At 32.5% G+C, this 26723-nt stretch overlaps 1 protein-coding gene across 5 annotated transcripts in view; it reads right to left on the bottom strand.

Annotated features, from left to right (window-relative positions):
* Window positions 1–26723, bottom strand: part of LOC114331285 (E3 ubiquitin-protein ligase HECW2) — a 955949-nt gene that overhangs the window by 39761 nt on the left and 889465 nt on the right. The window contains exon 1 of one of the 5 annotated variants that reach the window (XM_050656279.1): window positions 16234–16371. The exons of the other annotated variants lie outside the window; for them this stretch is intronic. Coding sequence (XP_050512236.1) covers window positions 16234–16274 — 41 coding nt within the window. The 5' untranslated portion in view covers window positions 16275–16371. Of the gene's footprint in view, window positions 1–16233; window positions 16372–26723 lie in introns of those variants that run through there. 5 annotated transcript variants of the gene reach the window in all.

Below are 26723 nucleotides of genomic sequence, written 5' to 3'. Positions count from 1 at the left end.
GGTTAGGACAAGACGAACACACACCTGAGTGACTGAGCTAAGCTAAGGGTGTAGCGATGGCTATCTTAGTTGATTGAAGTAATATTTTCGAATATTATTTCAATTAGCGGGGTAGTCAATCGCTTACTCGTTACAAGAGTACATAACTAATAGTAAGGTGGAAATCATTCTATAAAAAACGTTTAGTTGGGTAGTTGGGTAATTATTTTATTTTGTTCTTATAAAATCATTAGGCTCTTTTGGTAATTACATTTCTCCTAGTATATTTTATCAACTTTTCAACCCACACTTAAATTTAAACGTATAATTTTGCGACCTTGTCTTTTTTATGCAAAAAGCTATGAATCATATTTATATTAAATTAACATTGGGATAGGCCAGAAAATTTTAGACTTTGTAGTTATTGTAATTAATATTAAAACGAAATATCTAAAGTGGGAATACACGCTATTCCATTAAAATGATGAAAGGTAAAACTTCAACTATTATAGAGTAAAATATTCTGAAAATATGCGTAAGCTCAATGCTTGTAATAGCATTGATTAATATTTAGATTTGATTCAGAGAACATACATATATCTACTAAGATGCTACATTGATCCGACTCACTAAACCTCACTCTTAAGAGCGTAGGCGCAAAATTTCGAGCCAATGCTTTTTAAATGCATTTATTTTTTCCGATTATGATAAAACTAATGAGTACCTATTTTTTAAAAGTTTAAACGCAGAATGAAAGATTACATTATTACCGAGAGTCGAAAGTCCCTGAAAACTTCTATAATGTTTATTTTAAAAAGTTAGATACAGAGGTGGGAAAAAAAGAGAAAATTGAATGTGATTTTTAATTTCAAATATTTCATTTAAAAGAAACTTTTTGTTTATTTTAAAAGACTTTCGGCCCTCGGTACTAATATAATCTTTCATTCTGCGTTTAAATTTTTCAAAAATATTTATTAGTTTTCTCAGGATTCGAAAAACATGAATGCATTAAAAAAGCATTGGCCCGAAATTTTGCGCCGACGCTCTTAAGATTCAATAAATGATTCAGTATGCTTTTAGAAGCGAGATAAATATATGAAGATATAATTATAGTACAGCACTGTGGATTTTTTTTCCACTTTTTTTGCCTATTTTCTCTGTTCTTATCAAGAGTCATACAATTGCAACACTTGCTCTTTGAAGATAATCTTGACATGCATCTAACCATTTATTTCCGTGATCGTTTTCTTTTTATTCTTCTTGTAACTCTTAGAAACATATTTTTTGCAAATCTAATTTTTGAAAATTTGTATCAACCAGAGTGTTTTGTTTCTTGCTTATTTCCGGCATCTAAACTTGTTCGAATATCTTTTCAATACAATTCGTTCCCACATATTAGGACAATTGCTCACTGTTGCTCGTAAACACTGTTCAGGCTCTTTTTTGTCAAACGTAGATCTATCTATTTTGAAACGTCTTTGATACTCCTCGATCCCTCCACTCGATACTCCAGTGCACCGTGTACTTACACGGTGCACAAGTAAAAAATGAAGTCTGTTCTTTATTTACAGAAATAATAATCAGAGTTGTGATACTCAATGTGTTTTATTTTATTATGTGAATGATTGTTTGATATATGATAAAATTTAATATATACACATTTTATCACAAACAATCATAATAAAATATTATTAAATAATAAAATTTATATTGGTTATTAATATCTACTGGCTAATGAATTTTATGCTACACTAGCAGATCCACAAAAACTATTATGGATTTTGCAAAGAATACACTGCTCTAGTAAGGTTAACAAGTTTGTATCAATGTTATACAGGATTTATTAAAAAAAGTGTAGTTAACAATCGACACAATGAAAAAAAAATCCCAAAAATAAGTGCTGTTTTACTTGAATTTGACGTTATACTAACAGACCTACAAAAATAATTACCAAGACTGTTAGAACTATTACTAATTTTTTAACTATAGTACTATGACTAGTAGACTAAGAGCCGGTATAGGTGAAATTTGCTAATAATTTTAGGCACGATAAGACCCTATAGCTTAAAAAGTAGAACCTAAAAGAAAAGGTATGAACACTGTGCCGTCACTTTTTAGAGGCCCATACGTCGATAGTAGCGCATCAAACTTTCCCCTTATGGACGGGATAAATAAATTAAAAGGTACCCTCCCTCACAGACAGAATTCAATTTTTTTTCATTTTTTTAAGTTCTATGTGATTACAAAATAAGACTCAGCGTAATTTTAACCCACCACCCCCTTCCCTTTTCCACCACTATCAAAAACTTCATTTTTTGTTTTTATTTTTTTTTTAAGTGGGATGCAATCAATTTTTAAATTTCAAAAATTTCATAGGTTTTACAAAACAAGTCTATTTTTTATAGACCCGTAGGTTGAGTGTACATAACCTCAAAAAAAAATTTCCAAAATTTTTTTTTTTTGTAAAAAGCGTACCTATAATTTTTTTTGAATAGCTGGAGGTCTAATTTTTTTTCTATTTTATGTATTTTATCAAACACTATATTGAGTTTCATGAGTTTAAAAAATAACAAAAAAATGTCAACAGGTTATTTTGTTTACCTTGAACACGCGCTTTGGAATATAGACTTAGCTTCTCCCCACGAAAAAGAGACTGCTATATTTACTTGATGTAAGACAAAGAAACAACGAACAACAACAGAAAAAAGATGGTGTCGTGCCTATGCTCTATAGATTGCTGTGTGCATTGTCTATTGTTGGAAAAAAATGTATTAATTTGTCTGGACTAAATTAAGGTTCTATCGATATCCTAGAGTACTTGGTATTCACGCAATGTTGCCAAATTGAGTTTTGTAATATTCGAATTAAATTTGCTAGTGGATTTCCGAGCCGACCATAAACAATAGTATTTGTTACAATAAATTTTAATCAGGTTTTGATAAATTCTTTATTGGTTGTACGGTTGTAGTAAGACGTTTCCTAAAGATGCAAAACAAACATTGCAACAGTCTCAAGTGATGCAGTACATTGAACAAATATGTGGGTTTTCTAACCTACGATTTCCTTAATTCTATTTTCAAACATTGTAAAATATACAATAATGCCCTTGACCCAATAACGTGGCCAATGTCGTCTTTCCCCTCATACAATATCGAATGCAATGTGTAAAGTAAAAACTTGAATCTTCTTTGTATTGAATGAAACCTTGGAACTCCGATCGATAAATTTTTCACATTGAACAGTTCCTCCTCGCGAAATCAAGCACGTCCGGTTCCCTATCATTCCAATCGTAATAATATAATTTAAATATAAGGGTTGCCGCTCATCTGAAGGCTGCCACAACAAAAGAAAAACTCTTAAGAGCGGAAATTATACTTAGCAACACTGCTAGATAGACATCCACAATTAAATTTTAATTTTAAATGATACAAATGTTGCGAGCAGATGTGCCAACAGTGTTAATACTAGATTATAGATACATAATTATTTCTTTAAATTTTGATCTATATTTGTACAAGGATTGATGAAGAGTATATAAGCGGCAAAATAACGGAAAAGACGTAAAACACAATACGTTGTAGATAAAAAAGGGTTCAATTCCTCGTAATACAATACGTTGTGTAGTAAAAAGAGATGAACCTAGTAGAGGTGTAAAATTATCAATAGAAATCTATAAATTTACATTATTTCACAGTTTCACATCTTTAGACGTATCGGAGTCACAGGAGAATTTTATAAAAATTCTCCTCTGACAGTTTGACTCCTATCTATCTATACGTCTAAAGGTGGGAAACTATCAATACAGGGTGATTGATTAGTAGGGTAAAGCTCAATAGCTCCGCTATAGTAATAGATAGCAATAAAAGTTAATAACAAAAATTTTAGCCACCTTTGAGCTTCACATTACAAAATTAGTTAGAATGTTACAGGGTGTTCGATAACACAGTGGCAGACCTAACTTATGTTTTTTTAAATGGAACACCCTATATTTTATTTTATATTCGAAATCCCGTTAACTTCTCCATCACAAAAATATAAAGGTTTGCAATGTTATACAGGGTATTTACAAAGTTATAACCAATTTTGTATGAAAATCGTAACAAGTTCAACTCCCTGTATAAATAAAAATAAGTAAAACAACAATGGTTTATTAATGCCATATTTTTTAACGTATTGTCAAAATTTTCAAGAATGGTGGATATTGCTAATTTTCTTTATATCAAATACAGGGTGAGTCAAAACGTGTTTTTCTATCTTTATTTTTTTCTAATTGACCTTAAAATTTCAAAAAGGATATATTTACCATTGATAAAATGTTTGTACTAAAACTGATCCAGAACAGTACTTATCAGCAAAAACATGACACTGCAAAAAATCTAATATGGATTCGTAAATGTGCTTTTAAACAAGCATAAAACGAATTGAAACAAGAAGATTCATTATCAGTAGTTCTAGTTTAATTTCCTATGAGAGGCAATATTTAGGGGAAGCAGTAAAACACCACAACAGACGATCTATGATAACAAGAACCAGGTCCTTTCCTCGAAGTGTAACAAATTAGAAGATTACTGCCACGGACAGAAGATAAGTGGAGAAAAGTAGTGGAAAATTCCAAATAGTTTCTACATTAACTTAACCAATGCATAAAAGGCTTCAATGTAGAGTTGTAGAGGACACAACGTCTGTTGGTGACAAAATGAATCTTGAATGAACAGACCACATAAATATATTGATAAATCTCTTGAAATAAAAATATCACAAAGAAAATCATCAAAATACAAATATATTGCTATGATAGGAAATAAAGTTGAGAGAAAAACTTTTTAATACTTATTGTAAATCTTATGTTTTTTCCTAATTTTTCTGAAAACCACAAAAAATTCATAAACATCATGTAATGTTGAATCCATTACAAATGTTGAATCATATTCAATAAAACTAGACCGACAATTATTTTAAATAATTACAAACGTGATATTTAAAAATTGAGGCAGAAAACCAATTAACTATTTCCAATAAACTCGATTTTTCACGGATATTTATCTGCAATTTATAACATATTCGTATTCAAAACAGGAGTTCGAGTGTGACACATCATATTATTATCAATCTATACAACTTTTTAAAAACTACCGAAGATAAAAAATATGTTCATAGTTCACTATATTTGTGTTAAGTATAAACTAATATACAGTGCGGTGGAATAAGTGTTACCCCCCCCCCCTTTTAACTTGTTTATTTTAAGAATATAAGCAAAACGCTCGGACAGGTCGATTTTTAAACTAACCATAGTATATTATAGCATCAACGTTTCGAACTTTAGGCGATCCCTCTTCAGGTGACAGCCTTAACTTTGATTTTTTAAAATAATAAAGTACATCATGTGACACCTCATTTAAAAGCTCTTAAAATACTGATTTTAAAAATGTATAATACTTTATTCCTGTTTGAGAGCGTAGGCGCAAAATTTCGGTCGAATTCTTTCTAAATGCAATCATTTTTTTCGAATCCTGAAAAAACTAATAAATATTTTTGAAAAATTTAAACCCAGAATGAAATATTACAGTATTCTCGATGGTCCAAAGTCCCTGAGAACTTTTATAATGTTTATTTTAAAAGTCACAGTGGTGAAAAAAAAGAGAAAATTTAGTGTGATTTCTAATTTCAAATATATCATTCAAAAAAAACTTTTTGTTTATTCTAAGGGACTGTCAGCCCTCGGTAATAATCTAATCTTTCGTTCTGCGTTTAAATTTTTCAAAAATACTTATTAGTTTTCTCAGGATTCTAAAAAAATAAATGCGTTTAAAAAGAGTTCGACCAAAATTTTGCGCCTACGCTCTCAAAAATGATTAAAGTATTATAAATTTTTGTAATCAGTATTTCAAAAGCTGTTAAATGAGGTGTCACATGATGTACTTCAGTATTTAAAAAAATCAAAGTTATGCCTGTCACCTGAAGAATAATCGCGTAAAGTTCGAAACGTTGATGCAATGATATACTATGATTAGTTTAAAAATCGACCTGTCCGAGCGTTCTGCTTATATTCTTAAAATAAACAAGTTAACAGGGGGGGGGTAACACTTATTGCACCGCACTGTATGTAATACCGGTATAAACGGGTCTGGCTGAATTGTACATTGTACATTGTGTCTGTTATGTGTGTGTCGAGTAATTGCCTTGTTACTAAGTAAAGTTGGATTCATTGCCTGTATAAACAAAACATCCCTATAATGGTTTTCGTTTTTTGGATCTAGTTTGGCTCTGGAGCAACTTGTTTTTTAATTCATTATGTACATATACGACTGTATTTTTATTGCATTTTTGAATAAATCTATTTCTAAGACAAAGCTTTCAACCTAATAAAATATTTAAAATAATATCAAATTGAAAACTTATCCACGGCTTCTAAAAATTGCAAGCCAGGTGGATGCTGAAGCAAGGAAGACACACGGGAATTCTACATCATGCATCAGCATCCATCTGGCTTGCAATTTTTAGAAGCCGTGGATATGTTACCAGGAAAATGGTCCAATAAGTTTTCAATTTGATATTATTTTAAATATTTTTACATATTTTATTAGGTTGAAAGCTTTGTCTTGTATCTAGCAGATGCCGTTAGGCACCTACTACCACCAGGTTAGTTCTTAGTTGCAATGCGTGGACTAATAGACTGGCTAATTTAAACTTGGTTCAGAGATAGCAAACTATGCCTTCTCTGATGAGCCTCTAATAAGCGGCGAAATCGTCGATAAGAGTGCTGGTTGCGCTCTCTGAACTAAGTAAAAATTAAGACAGTTTTGGCTTCGCATTGCAACTGAATAAAAATGGTATACATTTTTATTTTTAAAATATATTTCTATTTATTTATTTTTGCATTTCTATATAATCGTGTATCACAATCCGCATTAATATTGAATATATACCTCAATTTGTCGAATGGGTTTAGTAGTATGGTATAACTATACCCAAACCCAGACATCCAAAGTGAAAGTTATCCTCCAACACCAAATTGTTCTGAGCACAGTCACACCATTTTGAGCGTCGGGTTTGTGGGGGTGGAGAGGGGGGAGAAATCGGTAAATTCGTAGTTTTTTACGTTTTTCGTCAATATTTCTAAAACTATGCGGTTTAGCATAAACAACGTTCTATACAAAAATGTTCTACTTTAAATTCGAAATAAAAAAGGCTCTATGTATAATCCTTCTAAAATGAACGGTTCCAAAGTTACGGAGATAGTATAGTATAATTGGTCCAAAAAAAGGCCTAACCCAGACATCCAAAGTAAAAGTTTCCTCAAACACCAAATTGTTCTATATGGTCCACATATTGTTCAGTAAATAAAAAGTTACATCATTTTGAGCTTTTCGGTTTCGGCGGGGGGGGGGGGGGGGGGGGGGAAGAAGTCGGTAAATTATGTAGTAGTTTTTTTACCTTACGTAACTCTGGAACCGTTGATTTTATAACAATTATGTATAGGACCTTTTTTTGTTTCATATTTTATGTAGAACATTTTGGTATAGAACATTGTTTACGCTAAAGCATAGTTTTAGAAATATTGACGAAAAACGTAAAAAAAACCACTAATTTACCGACTCCTCCCAGCCCCCCTTCAAACCGGACGTTCTGGTGTTTCTGGTTCTTGGTGTTTGAGGAGCATTTTTACTTTGGATGTCTGGGTTAGGCCTTTTTTTGACCAATTTGAAGGATTATGCATAGGGCCTTTTTATTTCAAATTTAATGTAGAACATTTTTGTATAGAAGGTTGTTCATATCGTCGCTGATTTGCAAAAAGGTGCCAAGTGACATTTTATTCAAAAGAGGAGTTATGTGCAAAAATGATACGTACGAAGTCTACGAAGGTTCTACCTATTCTGTAAAAAGGAGTCAAGTGAATTACTTATTCTTGTTGAGATAGTCTCATAATGTTTGGTGCCAAGTAACATATTTTTTTTAAACTGGTTGTGTAAAAAGGAACTAAGTTCCACTTGATAAAAATATAAAAATGTTAATTGGCCCCTTTTTGCAAATCAGCGACGATATGTTCATGCTAAACCGCATAGTTTTAGAAATATTAATGAAAAACGTAAAAAACTACGAATTTACCGATTTCTCCCCCCTCTCCCCCCTCCCAGATCCGACGCTCAAAATTGTGTGACTTTTTTCTGAACATCATGTGGACCATATAGAACAATTTGGTGTTGGAGGATAACTTTCACTTTGGATGTCTGGGTTATGCCATCTTTTGGATCAATATTATCATACTATTAGTGTTCGCAGTCATATGAACTCAAACAAAAAACAGCAATACCAAACAACGGTACCAAAACTATACCAATAAGTTTTTAAACAAAAAATTAATATTTTCCACTATAAAATTTATAGATCAAATAATATTTTACATATATAATTTTAAAATATTAATATATCACTATATAATCGGCAACGTCGCAATTACCGTTGATAGATCTAATGAACTGCACATATTCTACTCCTTTAATTTATCTAACAATAAAACACTGAAAAATTTTGTTTTCAATACTTCCAGATTTATTAAAAATTAATGTTGATCTGTTAATTTTAATCTTAAAATGCAATTATAGAGTGGTGTATTTAAACTGACATATGGTGCCTGTCCAAAAACTTACATCGGTCAGACTGACAGAACCTTTAACAAACGTATAGCAGAACAAAAAAGGGCTTTCAATAGGTAATAGAAAAAAATATTCTGCGTACGTTTTTCACTTTATAGATCATAATAATTCTTTTAATGAACAGTTTTACATTTTCCATATTCAAAATACAGGCATTAACCCGGCACCTGCCACGTGGGGTGCTGCCAGCACCCCATAACACATTTTCATCAAATATTTCGTATTTCAAGTTTGGTAACAGTGCTGTGCATCATAGTAGCTTTCAACAATATTATACAGCACGATATACAGATGCAGATTATACAGCATAGATCTGTTTGCGTTTGAAGTGGTTATTTAGTGTCATTCTGAACTTGTAACTCCGAAGTCGAATTGGGGTCTCATCATCTGGCAGTTTAAGTTTTAAATTTTTTTTTGTGTTTTTGATAAACAGGTCAAAATGAAGAATTTGACAGACAGCCTGTAGAGTCAACGGAGACAGTAGCAGCAATGGTCACCAAAATAACAAACGAGGAAGTGGCTCAAGCGCTTCAAAAAATAAAGAAAGGAAAAGCGTAGGACCAGATGATATTCCTGGGGAAGTATGGAGAGCATTGGGAGAGACAGGAACAAGGTGGCTAGCAGGTTTATTTAATAGAATTATGGAAGTTGGACAAATGCCAGACGAATGGAGAAGCAGTATACTAGTACCTGTCTACAAAAACAAGGGAGATATACAACAATGTACAAACTACAGGGCTATAAAACTACTTAGCCACACCATGAAAATATGGGAGAGAGTAATTGATAGACGGATACGTGAAGAGACCGAAATATCCGAGAATCAATTTGGCTTTATGCAGGGCAGATCAACAATAGATGCAATTTTCATTATAAGGCAGTTAATGGAAAAATACAGAAGTAAAGAAACAAAGGCTCATATGGTATTCATTGATCTTGAGAAAGCATATGATAGAGTTCCTCGAGAGATTCTGTGATGGGCACTCAATAAGAAAGGAGTCCCTGGTAAATATGTAAAGATTGTGAGAGATATGTATGAGGGAGTAACGACTAGTGTTAGGAAAGGCGTGGGAGAGACTGATAAATTTTATGTGAAAGTAGGATTGCACCAAGGCTCGGTGCTTAGTCCATATTTATTCTCATTAGTTTTGGAACAGATAACAGCGAAACTACAGGGTAACATTCCATGGTGCTTAATGTATGCTGATGATGTCGTGTTAGTAGGAAATAGTGAAAGAGACAGAACAAAAACTGGAAGAGTGGAGACAAGCTCTGGAGAAAAAAGGTTTAAAACTTAGTAGGACAAAGACAGAGTATTTGCAATGTTCATTTAAAGATGGAGTTACTACAAATAAAATGGTATCTTCGGATGGTGAACTGATTGTAAAAAGCAATAGTTTTAAGTACATGGGATCGGTATTACAGAGGAATGGAGAAATAGATGGAGATGCATGCAGTAGAATTAGGGCTGGATGGATGAAGTGGAAGGAAGCGAGTGGTGTGCTGTGTGACAGGAAAATTCCAATGAAGTTGAAGGGAAAATTCTATAAAACAGCCATAAGACCGGCTATGATGTACGGAACTGAATGTTGGGCAGTGAAAAAGAAAGAGGAACAACGAATGCATGTGGCGGAAATGAGAATGCTTAGTTAGATGGATGAGTGGAGTGACAAAAAAGGATAAAATTAAAAATGAGTATATTAGGGGAAGTCTAGGTGTGGCACCAATTGATGCCAAAATGAGAGAGCCTAGGTTGAGATGGTTTGGTCATGTTCAACGTTGAGACGCTAATCACCCAATACGAAGAATTGCTGAAGTGCAGATTCCTGGAAGGAGTAGGAGAGGAAGACCAAAGAAGACGTGGGGGGAGACGATTAGGCAGGACATGTTGGTAAAGGGGATTAATATTGATATGGCCCAAGATAGAATTGTATGGAGAAATACAATTAGGGAAGCCGACCCCGCATAGGGATAAGGCAAAGAGAATGATGAATAAACAGGTTATGCATTTTTTATTGCAATAAGTGATTTAAATTATTAATATAGACTCTATACTCAATAAATCTTATTATTTTTAGATATTTTACTTCACTTCATTTATTATGGCTTGGTACTTGGTAATTTGTTTATAACACCTTTTTAATTTTATTATTTAACTTTTATAATATTAGTAGCTAATAAGTTAATAAAACATGTTTTTTATATTTTTCTGTTACTCAACACATTATTTTGTTTATAAACAAGTAGATCACAGACAATTTTTAAGGGGTGCTGTGAGCACCCCACGTGGCAGTTGACGTCTTGCAAAGCCACGCGGCAGGTGCCGGGTTAAGAGATATTTATTAAAAAAAAAAATATAAAAAAAAATTTTTAGGAAACGCTTTTCTTTAGTTACGAGTGACTAAAGTTAAAAATATAAAAAAATCAACTAAAAAGCAAAAAATAAAAAAAAATTCAAACACATTCGTTAAAGAAAAGCGTGGGGCGAAAACCGTTTATTCGATGAAGATGCGCCCCACGCTTTTCTTTAATGAATGTGTTTGATTATTTTTTATTTTTTGCTTTTTAGTTGATTTTTTTATAATATTTTTAACTTTAGTCACTCGTAACTAAAGAAAAGTGTTTCCTAAAAATTTTTTTTTATATTTTTTTATTTTTTACTTTTTAGTCTTACAATTTTCAAACATTAAAATATATCTTCATGTTTATTAAAATATATGTATAAAACATAACATGATTAACAAACATGAAAATTAGTCGGAATCGGCAAAAAAATTTAATCTCTATTGTTTATTTATGAAGCATAATGTAAACAATTAACGTAAAAAGTGAAATTATGTATAGTTTATATAACTAGCTACAATCTCTAAAACTTTCAAGTTTCTTCATTGTAAAAAACAAGGGAATTTAAGCATTTTCCATTAAAATCGTGTTTTTTTATTTAAACAATAAATAAACATAAAAAAATTTTATTGACTATTCGTGTATTGTTCCTGCGAATGCATGTCTGCAAATTTTCATTCATTTTCATTGAAGAAAAGGCAGTCAAATTAACGTCTAAATATTTGACACAAACGATTGAACTAAAGAAAAGTGTTTAATAATAAATTACATACATCCTTCTTTTTTGTCAAATAATTTAATAAAAAAATTATTTTTGGACAGCCTGTACAAATAATTATATAGATTTTTATATTACTAAATAAAGAATTGAATGACCTTTCAAATGAGCTATCGCATGTCCCCTATTCTCATTTAAAAAAATCATCGATTACGTCATCGCGCCCAGATGGATGACGTCACTAGTATGACATATATGTCAAAATATCGTCATTTAAAAATAAAAATCGACCTCTTTCGGGATTTTTCCTTAGAGTCGCCTTTTTACGAAATAACGAATTTATTCCTTTCATCTGCATCGTACTGTATAAACAAATATATGAGTGTTCAAAATTTAAAACTTTATTGTTTATTTATGACGCATAACGTAAACAATTAACGTAAAAAGTGAAATTATGTATAGGTTATATCATTAGCTACAATCCGTAAAAGTTTCAAGTTTCTACATTGTAAAAAACAAGTGAATTTAGGCCTTTTTCCATTAAAATCGGTTTTTTTTATTTAAACAATTTTAATAAACAAACAAAAATTTTTTGTTGTCTATTCGTGTATTGTTCCCGCGAATGCATATTATGTCTGCAAATTTTCATTCATTTGCATGGAAGAAAAGGTAGTCAAATTAACATCCAAAGATTTGACGCAATCTATTGAACTAAATAAAAGCGTTTAAAAAATACAGATATTATTCTGAATAACCAACTTGAGAGAAACAACTTCCCACTCCTCAACGTATTCAGTTAAAGACTATAATACAGTGTACACACACAGTAAAATACATCACTTGAGAAAGGCACTCTGTCGAAACAGCTGTACTGATTAGTTTGTAATAAATTTTGTGGAAGTATGAAAACAAAAGTTTTCAGTGTTTTATTGTTATATATAATTAACTTTTATCAAGTAACGGTCGAATCCATCACTTACTTAACACGTTGACGGACAGAACGTCTATAGACGTCTAATTTCCATTGATGTAATGTGACACAACGTCTTTAGACGTTGCATTTTTCCCTATTCTACTTTGCAAAATACATAAATATAGTGTCACAACACTTGCTTACACATTTAACGCAATGTCTGTCAACGTGTTAATTGAACCGACTTTTAAGTCATATATTCTATTAAAAAATATACCAAAATTACAGTAATTTATCAACAATAAATAATAATAGTTACTAAGAATCAGTAATAAACAAACGTAGATAAGTTAAAAGTTGTGTTTACAGCGATCAAGATATACAGACCTTCTCCATATTCGTGACACGAATATCACCATATGGCACATTAGTCCACTGCAAAAGATTGGGACAAACGTCATAATCTACCCCGATCATAAACCAGTGACTTCCATTATGAATTATTATGAACCAAATAAGTAGATTGCACCAATGATACGAATCAACCGAACCACTACATATTATCGCCTCCAATACACAAACAATAATAGAACTCGAAACGTCCAACAAAGTTATAATAAAATATAAATATTTGTTGGAATTATTGTTAATGGTGTTTGTTAATTATAGGAATACTTTTCAATGGTTAATTGTTTCTTGTGTTATCGTTGTTTAATTGACTAAATGTAGATGGCATTTGTCATTTCCATTTTATCGTCTAAGAAGATATTTGTTGCCGCATTGATATATCTAATCATGCCTAAGATATAAATAATTCATTTCCTGTTCCAATTTCTTCTGCTTTTAATTAGCACTATGCTAATATTATTTACATATTTAATGGTAATTCTCAGATTGCCACTAGGTAAAGTATGCTATGTTATAATCTAAACCAAATGAGATAGAAGTACATACAATGAAGCCTAATTTTTGTTTATTATAAATTGGCCTAATTTTCTGACAGAACACATCTCAGTTGCATAGGCGTAACCAGGATAATCCTAAGGGGGGAGGTTACAACTACTGGAAAGGGAGGGGTTACAACTACTGGAAGGTCTCCGAGGGGTATGGTGTTAAGCGTATAGAGCTCAAAGTACATCCCAATGGGGGTTGGTTATACCCCCCAAAACCCCCCTGGTTACGCCTATACTCAGTTGTATTATACCAACATCAACACAGTTGTCCCTATATGCCTAAGTATAAGTTACCATATAACGCTCAATCTAGATATGAATATATACTTGGTAAATCAATTTTACTTAAATTGAAAAAAGCATAGTTTCCTGTAAAAGTCTCAAATAAGCCATTTGTGATCAAATAATATACTAGAAATACTCGAAAAATCTAATTTATTTACATCGTAGCGGTCGTGACGTTTATATCCATTCTAAATTCCAACTCTGCGTTTAAATTAATTGTACACTGCCGGATTTATACTCAGCCATTGCCACTGCTGCTGCCGTTGCCGGAAATATTGCCCGAAATACGATATCGACGCGAGTGAGGTGTTCACATCAGTTCCTCGCCAATGTCCTCACAGCTCATTTAAATGAATTACCGAACGACTCACAAGAATGGAATGTGACGACAGCATCGTCTTGCTCCCTTACTCACTTGCTGCTTTGCCGGCGGCAAGTGAGAGAGAGAGAGTAGCTGAATGTGAATACTCACTCGTATTCGCGCTGCCTCTCCTTTGACTTCCGCCACAAAACCGACTTTTTGGGCATCGTCGTGCAATGGCAGTAGCATGAGCATGAGCAGCGCGAGTGAGCTATTTACACATTCACGCTGCCCACTTCCCTGTCCAGTTCCCTGTCGAACAGGACTGAGTGTAAATCCGGTATACCAAACAAACAAAAAAGAGTGTTCAACAAGCCTCTAACTTAATTTAGCAAAATCTTAATCTAGCTAAAGATTGGTACAAATTGACAATCTTCATTGGAATATAAGTTATACCTAATCCATCGTGTTGTTCCAGTTTGATGTGTGAATGGGGCTAACAGACGTTCTAATGAGCCAAGAGAACAGCTAAACGCAATATAAAGGCATAGTATGTATTTCGTGTCTAAAACTTTATTGCAGATGTGCGACCAAAAAGAACTGACACGAGCAGCCTACTGGAAGCATCAATCCGCACCTCCCTCCACATCAGATCTGGAAGCATATCTGCATTAGGAGCTCTGTAGGTACGGAACCTTCTTTCTCCTATACTTATGAGACCAGAATGAACCAAATCAACAACATAAAAAAACTAACAACAGTACTTCGGAAAAACTAAAGGACTCTCTAAATTTAAACATGTGCTGGCGTCCAGACAATTGGGGATCTGAAGGTGGTATTAGCAGGTCTTCTAATACAAAATAAAGGAATCAGGATGATAGACACGGAACCCGAGGTGGAATTAAATAAGCTGGAGGAGCGGCCATATTGTCATGAATTTCACTGTGCTTTTATGCAGTTGAATGAAAAGCAAACTACACTATTCCTTCAAAATAAAACCCGCCTAAGTATCACGCCTGGCTGGGTGGTAAAGCCCCATTATCATATCACTATGCTTATGTGACACATACAGATCACCTAAATGAATATCCACGACAATAAGTTTATTTAGTGTGTCCACTGGGTGCGTATGATAGGGTAAAAAGGTGTGACAAAACAAAAATGTTATCCAAGCGACAGATATTAAAAACAAATGGGGCTTAAACTACGTTTTGTTTTTGTTTTGTACATTATCTCGTATTATTTGACATTTGTATCTAATCTCTTCCTGTTCCAATTGTATTATCAGTATAAATACTGATAATTGTTAATGCCTCTGCTTGAAACGAAAACAAATTAAAATTTCAAATTTTTCTCGTCTTTAAAACAAAGGCGATATCGCATACATTTAAAAATTAAAGCCGTGTAAAAAGGAACGTGGCATAATATGCATGTATCAGTTTTGATGTATTTCTAGAACGAAAATTGTTATTTTGGGAATGACCGTACACTTTGGAATGTACGGAAGTGTTCTGATAAAGATTTAAGTCATTGTTAATGAAAATTAAAAGATAGTTATCATAAGATAAATAATTATTCAAGACGACGCCATTAGTGAATTATTTTCTCCAAATGAAAGCAACTTAATTTCCTAGGTCGTAGGTACTTAAAACTATTACTTTTCACAATCATTTCGCAATCCAAAGATATCATTTTATTTGTAATAGCTCCATCTTTAAATGAACAGTCCAAATACTCTCTTGTCCTTTTAGTTTTAAACCTTTTTCCTCAAGAGCTTTTCTCCACTGTTCCAACTTTTGTTTTAAGTCGCTATTCACTATTTCCTACTAACACTACATCATCAACTTAAGCACCAACGAATTTTACCCTGTAGCTTTGCTGTTATCTGATCCTGAGCTTTATCCAGATATACTTATGTAAAACAGAATCATGGATATACAACTTTCACATAGTCCTTTAATGTGATCATCTTAAAACTACTCTGGTAGTGTAAGTGATGATCAAATCCATGTCCAAAACAGAATTTAATTCAGAAAACAAATAATTTACGAAATGGTACATCATTCGCGAAAAAATTACAAACTTACCGAATGTCAAGCATAGCCCAGGAATGCCATCCGTACTCCATGATACAGATTTTCAAGATTATGTAGAAATTTAGGTAACAGAAGATTAAACGCTTTTAATTAGAACAAAGTTAACAGCAGGTTAAACAATCGTATACTAAATAAAATAAAATGAAAGCACGACATATTTTCCTCAGTCTTTAAATTTTATCAACAGAGATAACACATGTTTTTTGTTATTTTATTCTATTTGCGATTATCCTGTAGCTTACCTATATGTATGCCAAAGACAGCAATATTTGTTTAACGCTAGTAAATGCGCACCGTACATAATAAACATTGTTATTTTTAGCAGCATAAAACGGAAAGACAATAATAGGAAAATTCGTATCGACATAATCCACAACAAACAAACATGATTTTTATTTTTATTCAATTCATACGATTAGCTTTTTTGAATAAAAAGAAAATTTAACCTTTAACCTTGGCAGACATGTTATTAAAACAAGACCAATGGACAAGAAGAGATATTTCAAAACCCATTAGACATAATTCGACAAAAGACATATAGCGCGTATCTTGTTGAACAAAAATGTCCAAAGAGATTTCTTTTGTGTTGCAAACTTCTCTGTTTACTCTGTTTGTATGCTCCAGGTTGAGTCTTGTCCCACAAAAAGCTAGAGACTTGATGGTTACTCCTGATAGAACATCTCATGCCGCGAAAAGGATAATGAAACCAGATGTCGCCTGGTTATTCCTAACGATATCTGAAGTTTGTATAGTAAATATTTACTCTCATTTGACACAGTAGCAACTAATCTGTTGGGAAGGTAGTTTCCTCGTTTCGCAAAGACCTCGTTTCATTCTGTTTCGTCAATGGCTTGAGAGAAATTTTAGGCTGTGGTCTCCAATACACACTGTACGCAGGCTACGGCGGCGTCTATTGGCTAAATCAGCTATACCGCCGGCTAAATCGGTGGTCACTTCAATTCACCCCATAATTTGAATTTGTTTTAGAATGACTCTTTTTTAAGTATTTTCGGTTGTAAGATAGTCCTTCAAAGTTTATTAAAAGTAACGAAAATGAACAATTTTCCTCGTTGTACGCAGCTACAGGCAGCGTCTATTATTGGAGACCACCGGCTTACTGTATACGTAGTTTATATCCACTTATTCGGCCAATTAAGGCAAGGCCCCACATCGATAAGCACCGAAGTATTCCAGGAGGGTTCCCACGCTGTCAGTTTCACTATTAGCATACCCAGAACTTCGTTTGCCACCAATGTTACCTATTTAAAAACTAGGTTTCTATCCAATATGTTTCCATCGCACATCAGCGAGTAGGTGAAGATAGTTTTTGTTCAGCTATAATCTAGCCTTTTACTAATAGGACAAAATGTTTTAGGCAACCCTTCAGACACTTAGGCCCGGCGCAAATTGAACCTAAGCGAGACACAACCTGCGCCGGCAGGACGGGTGACCCGTGAATTTATTTTTCTAGCGTGCCGCATATTGAACACAAACCAACCCAACCGTTGGCTATCGACGTGGCGAATAGAGACAGGCAAAATCAGTGCGAACATGTAACGGTTACTTTTGATACCGGTTCTCAGTGGTACTGAGTACAAATATTGATTACAAAATACTGATGTATCTGATCCTTGTACTGAATTGAGTAGGCAACTTAAAATTGGTATTTCCGTACTTGTAAGTGGTAACGTTTTAAAAATATCTTACACGTCTCTAGTAGTCGTAGCGGTGTGACTTTCGAAAACATCGAATTTGAATAAGCGGGTGCATAAAACGATATCTTACACTGAGTATTTTATTTCTGCACATAATATCTACATATTTAAAATAATCTCTCCCCTACTGCTCGGTCATAACTCATATTCCTCAATTTACTGCTCGAATCACAATCATTTACAATTACTGCAGGTCATAATTCATAATCCCTCCGTGACTGAACGGTCATACAAAATAACACTATCTGTAATAAACAAAAATGTAATATGCGGACAAGTTGAATTTGAGGGTAATACGATATTTTTATCGATCACGGTTTTAAGTAACATGAATATTTTCTAATAATGTGTTTTTGTAAAGGCAAAACTTTGAGGCTGGCTTAGGTTCAATTTGCGGCGGGCCTTAGGTTTCTTAAGGCGGACCATTGTATCACCCCTCATAAGGCCCTGATCTTCGGAGTTTCTGGGGTCAGGCTGCTCCGGGCTCTCATATCTGTTAGAATCAGCCGGGGCTCCAAATCTGAACTCTTCCTGCTGTTCCGAATGTATAATTATTTAGTAACCTTGTGACCCAACAAAAAGCCACAACACTTTTTATGGGTTACTCCCTCATTTGGCTCAGTAGAATAAAGGATGAGTCCAGGATCTGTCACCTCTGCTAGGCCAGTGCCGGGCACTTCCGAGGACACGTGAGGAGGTTTCCTCTTCCTCGTCACATAGGCGGCACCATGGGCATCCGCCAATTCAAGCAGATGTAGATGGCGCCTGACGCCAAGCATCTTGCAGAGTTAAAATCCCTCGCAAATCGCTTGGCTTATTTATTTTCTTTATACAATCGAACCCGCTTATTAGAATATCGACTGTAAGAATATCCCGGTTTAAGGAATAGAAATTTGAGGTTCCGAAACATTTCTACTAGTCACCAATGAACGGTTATTAGTATATTCCGGTTATAAGAATACTTTTAGTCCAGGGTAATAAGGTTTTTTCCATGACACTTCCACAGCCAGGGTACTGAAACGTTTTGTCGACAGGTAATACCCATAAGAACAAATTGTAACTATTTCCTGCGTAGGATCTGGCGGCCATTTTTATTTATAAACAATTGTGTCAAAAAACGGCCTTTTTTCCTTTTTTTTTTTCAAATTAATGGAAAACAGTAAGACTTATGGTTTTTTTTAGTACAAACATCTTCGAGAGAATGGAAAAAGCTTTAAAATGGCGTATTACAAAGTTTAATACTCATTTATTGTTAATATAATTGCGAGAAAAGGTCCAAATTTCAAAAAAATTAATTTCGCAATAACTATTGTAAAAATAAGTGTGCAACTTTGAAATTTTTATCAAATGAGGGTTCTTTGGTGCTTAAGATGTGACAAAAATTTCAAAGCGATTCATTCAATTGTTTAAATTTCATTCAAATTGTTTATTCCAGAGAGCTTTTTTTTCAATAACATAAGTCAGAAAAAAATCGTGTTAGAACCATTCTGTAGGTGTCAAATGAAAGAGTATGAACTATATTTTCAAATTGGTTTAAAAAAGTCAATAAAAATGCATTTATTAGTAATAAATAATTATGCAAAAGTGTGTTCAATTTCTCCTTATAAACTTTTTATTTTTTTATTATTATTACAATTTTTCATCACTTATCATATTATACATAACATACATTGGTAGTTGTGCACCTAAAAAACGGTAAAAAAAATGATTTTTTTGAAAAAAGTTACTTTTGCATAATTATTTATTACTAATAAATGCCTTTTTTATTCACATTTCTTAAACCAATTTGAAATTTTAGTTCATGCTCTTTCATTTGACACCTGTAGAATGGTTCTAACACTATTTTTTCTGAATTATGTTATTGCAATAAAAAACACTCTGGAATAAACAATTTGAATAAAATTTAAACAATCGAATGAATCGCTTTGAAAATTTTGTCACATATTAAGCACTAAAGAACCCTCATTTGACAAAAATTTCAAGGCTGTACACTTATTTTTACAATAGTTATTGCGAAATGTTTTTGCAATTTCGACCTTTTTTTCGCAATTATATTAACAATAAATGAGTGTATTAAACTTTGTAATGCGCCATCTTAAAGCTTTTTCCATTCTCTCGAAGATGACTCTACTAAGAAAACCATAAGAGTTACTGTTTTCCATTAATTTGAAAAAAAAAAGGAAAAAGGACGTTTTTTGAAATTAAATTGTTTATAAATAAAAATGGCCGCCAAATCCAACGCAGGAAATAGTTACAATTTGTTCTTATAGGTATTACCTGTCGAAAAACGCTTCAGTACTCTGGCTGCTAAAGTGTCAGGAACAGGGTATATTTTTGTCTTATTACCCTGGCCTATTTTGCTTGGCACGAAGGCCATTCCAAAAAGCGAATGAATATTTAAATTTACGTTAAAAAAAATTATAAGTCGCCTCAAAAATATTTTTTGTAATAACAATTTTTTTTTTAACTTTGGGGGGCATTTTTGGGGAAACGACCGCAACCCTCCAGCCAGACCTGCATTTTTGTATTATGCTATCGTGGAAGAGTTAACTGGAAAAATTTCAGATTGCCTTAAATACCTGCCCAAAAATGTCAAAACAGTTCTCGGGCCATATGGATAAAGGCGTAAAATAATAAAATAAGCAACATTTTAGGGGAACCACGTACAAAACAAAACCAGAAAATTGATTAATCTAAAATAACAATATCACACATTTCGTATATAAATATTTTAAAATTATATCATTTGAACGGATATTTCAACCGTTAAATTAAGTAAACTCTTTGACCTTTACGATAAATTTATGAGAATTAAAAATTCTGAACTAAATAAAGTCTTATCTTTGATGACCCACTGTTTAACGGTTCTCTTTTTTTGCATACTTATGCTATATTTATAAAATGTACTTATTACATTTTAATATGATAATTATAAATGTGCACTTAGCACTTAAGAATGAATAATAACGTAAAATAAAGAATATCAAAAATATTGTTATAAAAACTAATATATGAGTAAGACGTTAGAACAGTACAGGGTAATATAAATCAACTGCAAAAAGTTATTACAGACCTTTTTACATCATTACTCCCGAATCCAATAAGATTTTACTGAAAAATAAAATCCACCACCCTGTATAAAATCATAAAACCCTATCCATCTGTTAGCCTTCCAACTGTAAGGCATCCAATGTTGGACATATGCCTCTTCTTCGCTTCTCCACTTTTCTATATCACATCTGTATCGTCTGTGGTAGATACCCTAATTCAATTTCATCAAGAGCAGAAAATGTTAATATATAATACGTGGTTAAAATTACCCTTAGGACGCCTTTATAAAGACTATTTAGTTTTAAATTAGGTATACACGCTATAAATGGCAACATTGTCGTCTTGCCGTTGGCAACACCGAGACGATATCAGTGTATGTTTTTAATTCGAGCTAATTCATTCAATCTTCGTCAGTTTACAATGACGGCAACGTTGCCGATTTTAGTGCTTCCTTCAGTTGGGTATATCTAATCCAAAACTAAACAGTGTGTATATGAAAATCTCCCCAAAATACTAGAGATTCATCCTTTCCGAAATTTCTTTTTTGTTTTCGAACTTTTTAAACTTGATTTAAAAAAAAACTATGCCGAACAAAATGCCGAAAAAAATATATTATTTATTAGGTGTCAAATTATCTCCATTATTTTTTTTTCAGATTTTTATAGGGTAGGCTGCATGGTCAAAATAACGAAAAATCATTTTTCGGCATTTTCTTTAACCGTTTTGACTCCTGATTCAATTTTAAAATAATTATCTACCTTATTTTCCTTAAAGAACATCCCACAAAAGGTCAAAAAAAATTAGACCCCTAGATCTAAACATAATCTCAAAAAAAAATCGAAACGTGTTTTTTTAGTTTTTTGACGATATATTCGGTTCTAATCATCAGAGAAACTTATTATTTCTTCTAATTTGTAGGTTTCTTTATTCCCTATGCCCTATGACATGATATTTCTTACAAAATTTTTGACGCGAAATTCAAATTTTTAACTCTTATGAAATTTTTTATGTGTGACAAATAAGGGGTGACAAACTTTATGGGGTAAAAAATAATGACCGTTTGCTTGATAAACGTATGTCTGTAAGTGCATCGTTTCCGAGATACGGGGTGTTGAAATTTTTGTTACAAACTGACGATTTATTACTCTAAAACCGGTTGAGATATGCAAACGAAATTTCGTGGGTTTTAAGAGGTACTTATTGCGCATTTGTTGCCATACAATTAAGAACTTTATATTGACGATTGGTGCGCATACGGGTATTGGTCTGACTTAAAAAAAATAGTACGCCACTGAGATATTTCAAATTAAAAATATTTTTTGAATTGCTCGTTTAATTTGTGACAAAAAATTGATCTTCTCTTTTTTGATACGACACGCCGTTTTCATGCAAAAAATAAAACATCTTGAATTTCGCGCCAAGTTTTTTTTAAAAAATAACATGTAGGCAATAACAAAACCTGCAAATTAATAGAAAAAAGAAGTCTCTACGATGATAAGAACCGAAGATATTATCAAAAAATTGTTTTTGAAGTTATGTTTAGGTCCAGAGGTCTCAAAATTTATTTGATATTTTTGGGATATAATTGAAGGAAAATAAGGCGAGAGAGATAATACGGATAATAAGGAGACATAATACCGAAAAATGATATTTCGATATTTTGACCATGATGCCCACCCTATAAAAATCTGGAAAAAAAATTATGGAGATAATTTGACACCCAATAAATACATAATATATTTTTTATCGGCATTTTGTTAGGTCTAGTTTTTTTTAAACAAAGTTTTAAACAAAAAGTTTCTACGATGATTCGAAACGAGCATAATGAATATCTGGTCTGTGTCCATTGAACTGGCAAGAACCACGATTTTTTATCGAGCAGGGAACCATGTTGCCCTTTGAGCACTCCTAACACATTTAATCTTTTAACATCGACTTGGAGTCGCTATAAATAATATACCGGGTGTCCACTTATATTTTCCCCCATTTTAACTGCCTATAACTTCTAAACGGCTCAAGATAGAAATATGCGGTTTTCGCTGAAATGTTTTATTTTAGTAAAAGTTTTGTCTGAATGGATTGAATTTTTTATATCGCTTTCAAATACGAAAAAAAAATGGCGGATTTTTTAAAAAAACATTGTTGACTTTTTTTAATGGAACACCCAGTATATTTTTTTGTAAATTGAAAGAAAGGTCATTCACCTATCCAGCAATATAAAGTTTTTCAAAATCGGTTATCAAATCACTGAGTAATTAATTTTTAAAATGAGAGGTGCAACGTGGACACCACATACCTAAATAACATAACTAATAAATTGACATTATGTTATGCGATTTCCACATTGCATCTCTCATTTTAAAAATTAATTGCTCACTCATTTGACAACCGATTTTAAAAAAATTTATATCGCTGGATAGGTAAATGACCGTTTTTTCAAGTTTTTAGGTAAATGACCATTTTTTATATCGCTTTTAAATAAAAAATAGCGGATTTTTGAAAAAAAAAACGTTGACTTTTTTTATTAAAACACCCAGTATATTTTTTTGTAACTTGAAAAAACGATCATTAGCCTAGCCAGCAATATAAATTTTTTTTAAATCGGTTGTCAAATGACTGAGCAATTAATTTTTAAAATGAGATGCAATGTGGAAATCACATAACATAATATCAATTTGCTTAGTTATGGTAGGGGAGCCCAAGCGGGGATTTTTGCAGTTACTCGAGCGCGTCAGATTATCATATGGGGAGAAACCTGGTACCCTGTAGATGTACCTCTACCATATATTGGCTCTTAACACAGGGGAGTTCGTTAAGGGGGGTCCGAAAAAAAAATCTACCCTTAAAAAAACTCGAAATTGTCAGATTAAGATAAGGTAAGTTAAGTACATGCAAAAGAGTGTATATTTAAAAAATCTGACGATTTGAGCCAGGCGTAAGGAAATGAGCAAGTCCCAAAATTTCTCAAGAAAAAAGCGAATATTTCGCGAAATGAATGACAGATCGAAAAACTAAAAAATATGTGCTCAATATTTTTTAAAAATCTATCGAATGGTACCAAACACGAGTTCCCACGGGGAGGGGTGGGGGGTAAATTTAATATTTTAAATACGAATCCCACGATATTTCGCGAAATGAACATCAGATCGAAAAACTGTAAAATAAACTTATTCAATATTTTTCAAAAATTTATCGAATGGCACCAAACACGACCTCCCGCCGAGGTGGGGTGGGGGGTTACTTTAAAATCTTAAATGGGAACCCTCATTTTTAATTGCAGATTTGGATTCCTTACGTAAAAATAAGTAACATTTATTCGAAATATTTTTTCGAATTATGGATAGATGGCGTTATAATCGGAAAAAACGATTGTTGGAAATGGAAAATTAAATTAAAAAATGGCAAACGCCCACTAAAATGGAAAACTTTACTTAACTTTTTTTGGTTTTAGGACCTACTTTTCACAACCCAATAGGTCCCCAAAGCGCTCGAGTGACTGCACATTTAGCATACTTTGCTCCCCTACCATTATGTTATTTTAGGTATGTGATATCCACGTTGCACCTCTCATTTTAAAAATTAATTACTCAGTGATTTGACAACCGATTTTGAAAAACTTTATATCGCTGCATAGATGAATGACCTTTCTTTCAATTTACAAAAAAATATAATGGGTGTTCCATTAAAAAAAGTCATCAACGTTTTTTTCAAAAATTTGCCATTTTTTTCGTATTTTACTTTCCGACATTTTTTAAACTTTTGCTAAAATAAAATATTTCAGTGAAAACCGCATATTTCTATCTTGAGCCGTTTAGAAGTTATAGGCAGTTAAAATGGGGGAAAATATAAGTGGACACCCGGTATAGTTATCATGTAAACCATATTTCTCGATGTTACCTATTTCATAAGGTTGCTAGTTCCATGTACTAGGCATAACGCACAGGGGCGTCATTTGATAGGGGGCAGGGGGGCATTTGCCCTCCCCTGACCCTGAAAATTACTGAAATTTACAAAAAATAGATCAATTTTGTATTATGTTTGCATATAAATGTATTGTATATATAATGCTTGCCCCCCCCCCCCTATCAAAATTTCAAATGACGCTCCTGATAACGCACTGAAGATGATCTAATTTAGATTGAAAACGTTTTGCAAATCCTTTTGGATGACTTTTAATGGTTTTTAATAAACTTTTTTATACCATTGTACAAACGAAGTTTTTTACTTCTGTATGATTTGATAATAAATATCGTCAAAAAACGAAAAAAACACGTTTTGATTTCTTGGGGGGTTATTGGTCGTATACTTTTTGATGTAGAACAGCATGGCATTTTTATTTTTAAAATATCGCTGGGGCATTTTTCACTATCAACCGGCTAGGCTAGACCCTTTGTAGCTAAAGGTTCTAAGTAACTGAATCCATAAAAATGCGAGTAAGTTCTGAGCAAACTGTAGATGGGTTTTCGAAAAGAATTGTGAACTAGAGATGGCTTATTTGCGTTATCAATTTTATTCCAGAAGTGCGTAGACTAACATGAAGTTTATCTATGTTTCATAGATTAAACTAAAGCCTTTGACTGTGTCAAACATTAAACTTTTATTTTTTTCTTTTTATCGTCTTTTACATGCATCGTATAACATGAAATGTGTTGGAATTTATCAAAAAAATTTAAATGAATTATGATGATGAATAAACGTCTGACAATTAAAATATAAAAATAACTTATGATTTTTTAAAATAACAATTAACAATAATATTCTCTTCCGGAGAAACGAGCAAACAAGAACCTACAAGCATAAATAATACCATCATACATTACAATATTTTTCAGCGATTGATAAACAAATTAATGCAAATATAAGAGGAAACCTCAGCAATTAAAACATCGTTACCGCAGGATAAAAAAAAACGAAAATGATACTAATCTGATTACTTTGTTTCGACACAAAAGATACACATGATAATTTTTAAACATTACTCATATATTGTAACCTTAGGTTTTAAAATGATCATGATCTATAAATAAAAATAAATAACAGTTTTTACAGTTGAACTGCCTCAATTTTGACGGGAGTATCTACTGCTCCTTTAAGCGGGAGCATTCAAACAACGTCGTAAAACGAATATATTTACAGAAAAACATAAAATGTATACAAAGGCAATAAAATCACTGTTACTGAAGTACATAAATCAATAGTTAAATTACCAAAAATAAATATTAAAAGGTAAATAATGTTTATTTTTGTGTATAATCTGCTAATTTTTTGTATATCTGATTGCGAAGATGTTGATTGATTTCCTCATGTGATGTATGAATGGTACTACCTATTTCTTAGGACAAGTCAACGTATTCCAGATTGAAAAATATAGATCTTGATATTCAGTGAGCACAAAGGTTGGAATAAATTCATTTTTTCGTGAATAGGCGACTATAGAAATAAATCCCGAAACACGTCGATTTTCATGGCTAAATTATGCTTTTTTGCCATTATTTATATCATATTAGTGACGTCATCAATCCGAAGATTTTTTTATGAGAATAGGGGTCGATTGTTAATTCATTTGAAAGGTTATTCACTTATCTATCCAGTAATATAAACATTAACATAATTATTTGTACAGGGTGTCCAATTTTTTTTAAATTAAATTAATTAAGACAAAAAGAAGAATGTTTGTAATTTATTTAATTCAATATATTTATGTTACTGCTGCCG

This window comes from Diabrotica virgifera, chromosome 7 (genome assembly GCF_917563875.1).
Source record: "Diabrotica virgifera virgifera chromosome 7, PGI_DIABVI_V3a".
In the NCBI taxonomy this organism is placed as follows: Eukaryota; Metazoa; Arthropoda; class Insecta; order Coleoptera; family Chrysomelidae; genus Diabrotica; species Diabrotica virgifera.
This window is presented reverse-complemented; position numbering and strand designations above follow the sequence as displayed.